This window comes from Buceros rhinoceros, unplaced genomic scaffold (assembly GCF_000710305.1).
Source record: "Buceros rhinoceros silvestris isolate BGI_N320 unplaced genomic scaffold, ASM71030v1 scaffold22296, whole genome shotgun sequence".
Classification (NCBI taxonomy): domain Eukaryota; kingdom Metazoa; phylum Chordata; class Aves; order Bucerotiformes; family Bucerotidae; genus Buceros; species Buceros rhinoceros.
In genome coordinates this window covers 12,478-17,100 of record NW_010418383.1, presented here as the reverse complement: position 1 = coordinate 17,100, position 4,623 = coordinate 12,478, and the positions used below count along the sequence as shown (strand labels likewise).

The following is a 4,623-nucleotide window of genomic DNA, read 5'->3' as shown; positions in this document are numbered from 1 at the left end:
GGTTACCCCTCTTCTCAGTTGATTCAGCCCGAGGCTGTACTTGCAGCGGGGCCTGAGACAGCTGATCTGTGAAGTCGGTCACCACTGCGACAGACCTCCAGCTCCCGTCCGGGAGCGCTTCTGTCCAACCAAACGTGATTTCGCTATTTTTGCAAAAAGGAGACATATTCTTCTGAAAAATCATAGTTTTCCCCAAGCTTGTCGGTGAGCCAGGTGACAGCCTGGCCGTCTTGTCTTCTTGCTTGTAATGTGGAAAGAACAGAAAAAATACAAAATCAAGGTATATATCCCTATAGCTTCAGGTATGGGGTTGGAAGATTATTTTCTCCTGTTTATGGTGCAGAATGAATATAAGGAAATCAGAGCAGCTTACCTTCTCTACCGGGCGTTCCACTTAGCGATTGCCATGATTGTCGTGACAATGATTTTTGGTTTTCCCTTTTCCTGTGGAAGCAGTTTGTACAATTTGTAAAGAAAGAGGCAGGGGTAGAGGCTTTTTTGTTTGCTTTTCGTGATTACACCAATACAACAATAAGGTGTAAGAATAGCCTGACTCTGCCTTCCCTGTAATCTCCCACCAAGAAACTGGAGGCAGCAAAAAGATCTCTCCCTTTTCCTTTCCTTTCGGTCTCTCCTTGTCTTCCACCTGCTCTTCATTCCCCAACCTCCATCTGCTCCAACTTTTTAATCATCTTGGTGGCCCTTGACTGGAATCGCTTGAGGATGCCGATGTGTTGCTCTGAGGAGTCAACACCTCTGGTTTCACTCCGTGTCTTGGTAATACTTCTCTAAAGCCTCCGTTATAAATAGAAAATAACTATCACGGCTGCTAAAAATGGACGCGGTGCTTTTTTGTTCTGGCTTGTCATTACTGAAGAACACAGTTGACATAAGCTCTAGAAAATATTAAATAATCCCTAAATCCAAATACAGGATTTACTGTCCGTTGTTGTTTTCGACATTGGATGTCCCCGTTAAATATTGTGTGTACCATTAGCCCCGTAAGGGGCTGGGACGAACCAATCAGGCATTTCAGACCAAAGTGATTTTTTTTTAATTGCTAATAGAGGAGAACTCCAGACCCAGTGCTGCGGCCATAGTTATTACGCCTTTCCTGTGGTTAGAATAGAATCATGCCACATTTCTGAACAGGGCGTTAAAGAGAAAAAGCCAGGAGTGCTTTCTGCAAACCAAGCCCTGTGTTCCCGTGGAGGTGCTGGTACTGGGGGAGCCTGGTCTGGCACGATCAGGCCATCAGCCGTTTGAAGTTCTTAGCACATGCAACACAGGTCAGGCATGCCTGGGAGCGTGAAGTGCTCTCCGCCTGGGAAAAGGTAAGTTAAAGGAAACAATTTTTTTATTCTGGGGCAGCTCTGATACCAAGATCATTGAATTAAACCAGACAATAGTACTGTGTAGATCTGCACCCCGATGTGCTCGGCCCCGCGGGGGCACGGCCGCTGCAAAGGTACGAGCTCGGTCCTGACTGCCTTGTCTCCTCCACAGATGTCTCTCCAGTGGTGGCAGGCCTCATCGGTGCTACCGTCCTTGTGGTTTCCGTCTCAGTAACAGTTTTTGTGTGGACATGCTGTCACCAGCAAGCAGAAAAGAAGCACAAAACCCCACCATATAAGTTCATTCACATGTTGAAAGGCATCAGTATCTATCCGGAGACCTTGAGTAACAAGAAGAAAATTAACCGAATGCGGAGAGACAAGAACGGCACTCCCAAGGAGCCGGGAAGGGGAAACCTCTTGGTGGATGCTGCTGAATCTGGTTTAATGGGCTCTGATAAGGCTCCAGATGGGCCAAATGCAGCCCCCCATGTTGACCAGCTCCCAATAAAAGTAGATTATGGAGATGAACTAAGTCCAGATCAAACCCTCACTCCAGGAGGAAGTAAAACCTCCTCCCCATCTTCTCCAGGGGATGACGTCATGCTGGGTGAACTGACTTTCTCAGTGGACTACAACTTCCCTAAAAAAGCGCTGGTGGTCACCATTCAGGAGGCTCACGGGCTGCCAGTGATGGATGAGCACACTCAGAGCTCTGACCCGTATATCAAGATGACAATTCTTCCAGATAAAAGGCATCGAGTGAAGACTCGTGTACTTCGCAAGACGCTGGACCCCGTGTTCGATGAAACCTTCACCTTCTACGGCATCCCGTACAGCCAGCTCCAGGACTTGGTGCTTCACTTCCTCGTGTTGAGCTTCGACCGCTTTTCTCGAGATGATGTTATTGGAGAGGTCATGGTGCCCCTCGCAGGGGTCGATCCAAGCACCGGAAAGGTTCAGCTGACCAGGGAGATCCTCAAAAGGAACATACAAGTAAGTGGCCTCGGGTAGTGTGACACGAGACTCCTGGCGTTGTAAGCTGGCAGCCTCTGTGGTCAAATGAGCAGCAGCACCGCAGCTCCTGAGGCGTGAAACCCATCTGTCTGCAGATGCAGAGTGCGGGTGTTACGTGGCTGTGCTCTCCTAGCCGGGCGGTTCTCTGCTGTGTGGTACTGGCGATTTGGTGAGGTAGGGTCACCATTTCGGCAGAGTCAGGATGAGCGTTAGAATTGATGATGCCAAGAAAAAGGCAAAGTCCCCAACTCCGGGTAAAACTGCTGATGCGGTAACGGGACGTTCACCTGCAGAGGCGAACCTCACTCCAGGAGGAGGTTTGTCTGCCTGCCCGGTCTTGACACCGGCACAGAATTGCCCCGAGTCCGTGGGCAGACGCCCACAGAGCAGGAGCCTGAGTGATTCCTCTTGTCCCGGGGCAGGTGGCTAAGTCGGCTCAGATGAATCTCACCTTAGAGAACTCTCTTTTTTTCCTCGCTTGAGAACAAAGTGAGTCTAAGATGGTTTTGTCAAATGCAGACTTGTAAAACTGAGGTGAAATTAATCCTGCTCGTAGTGTCCGGTGCTGTAAACCAGAAAGATCCATGTAAGATATTACAGCTCACGCCGGGGAAGGGGCCTTCTGTGCTCAGCAAATACACTGTGCTCAGGTAGGAGGACGTGGTGGTACTTACGATATTTTATTTTCTTGGTTAGTTTATTTTTGCTACCCATCCAGGTTCAACAGAAGGCAGCATTTGGGCTCACTTACTGCCTTAATGTATTGAAATTGTTGCTGGGCAAAATAAAATACTTCACTACTCACTAGAATGGCAGTATTTTACTTGAAAGGGGTTTTTTCTACTATATGGGACATTTAAATTTTTTTTTTAAGTTATTTAAAGGAGACTCTATGTTGGTGACCTAAAACAAAACAACAGAATCCCAGCAAAACCAGAGTTTTGGTAATTACTTTGCTTTTCGTAGGTTCTTGGGATGCTTTACAGGATGATAAAAGAAGAGACTGCTTTAGGTTCCTGTAACAGAATTCTTTTCAGAGCAGTGACCGTGTGTCTCAGAAGTAACAGGTTAAAAAAGTAGAGGAAAAAGGTCACGTTAAATAAAAATAGATGTAATCAATGATGCAAATTATTTATTAGCAGTCAAACGTAGATTTACCTTGGTTTCAGGTTTGCATTCGTGAAAATCTGCACAGTTCCACCATGGCAAAGCAGCCATGAGTGACCCAAGTTCAAAACCTGGCAAACAGAATTGTGTTTGAAACCCAGTAAATTATTGCACCGTTCGAGCCAGCAAAGGTACATCCCCCCCAATGAACATTCCCCAGAATTTCTAATAGTCTAAGAATTAAAATTACTTTGACGTAACTGCATTAAATTACTTCAGGCCAAAAGCACCTCAAAACTCGACGAACATCCTCCCCCGCCCCCCGGCACTCGCGCTGGCTGTTGTGTTCTGCTGTTCCCAAGGGACCCACCCTCGGAACACTGCCCTGCCCGGGCCGGGAACTTGCTCGTGTATTTACTGCACTCCCCGCCGTTTGCAGAGGCAGCACTAGCCTTCGTTCCATGTGCTTGGAAAACTGGACTAATCACACAGCAAGTGCTCAAATTGATAACGAACGTTTCCACGTTTAACTTTACACGCACAATTTTTTCCCGCGGCGGTGGAAAGAGCAGCTTCACCTCCTGGGTGCTCGCCAGGGTATTTGGCATGACACTTCGAAGTGAGAAAAACCTCTTCATCTGGGGACACCCCCCCTCTGCTCCGCCAGGTTCCCAGTACCAGGCAGCGATGGGGCAGGAGGAGGACAAGGTGTAAGAGCCCGACCCTTCAGCAGGCAGCTGTGGGAGCTGTGGCGATGGCTCTGCTATCGGTGCGTTTCTGACACCGCTCCGCTTCACACCCACTGCTGATACCGCTTGCCTTGATGGCAAGTAAACTTACGCTCGGTTAGTGCCGCCTCAGTGAGAGCCAGTGAACGCTGTCTGGAAACTAAAACCCATTACCTTAATATTTGAAAGGACATACTGCAAGTTTAACCGAGTTGATCTGGTTTTACCTGCTTTTATCTTCCTCCGGTACCTTTGCAGACTGACCCAGTGATGAAACTGTCAGAGCAGACCTAAAGAGCCTGAGGTGCTGGCCCTCGAAGCTCCACCAAGAGTCCATGAAGCCTGAGCTCCTAAAGCCCCCCGGTGCCTCTGGCAGAAGAGCACCGAGGGCAGCACCAGCCGCTTCAGAGGAGCCCCCCCGGTCTGCCCTGGTGGCA

General features: G+C 48.5%; 1 protein-coding gene across 1 annotated transcript in view; it reads left to right on the top strand.

The window, feature by feature from the left end:
• Positions 1-1,419: 1,419 nt before the first annotated feature.
• Positions 1,420-4,623, top strand: part of SYT11 (synaptotagmin XI) — a gene marked incomplete at its 5' end in the record, with an annotated part of 6,071 nt that continues 2,867 nt past the window's right edge. The window contains one exon of the mRNA XM_010138531.1: positions 1,420-2,330. Within this exon, the coding sequence (XP_010136833.1) occupies positions 1,420-2,330 (911 nt within the window). The remainder of the gene's footprint in view (positions 2,331-4,623) is intronic.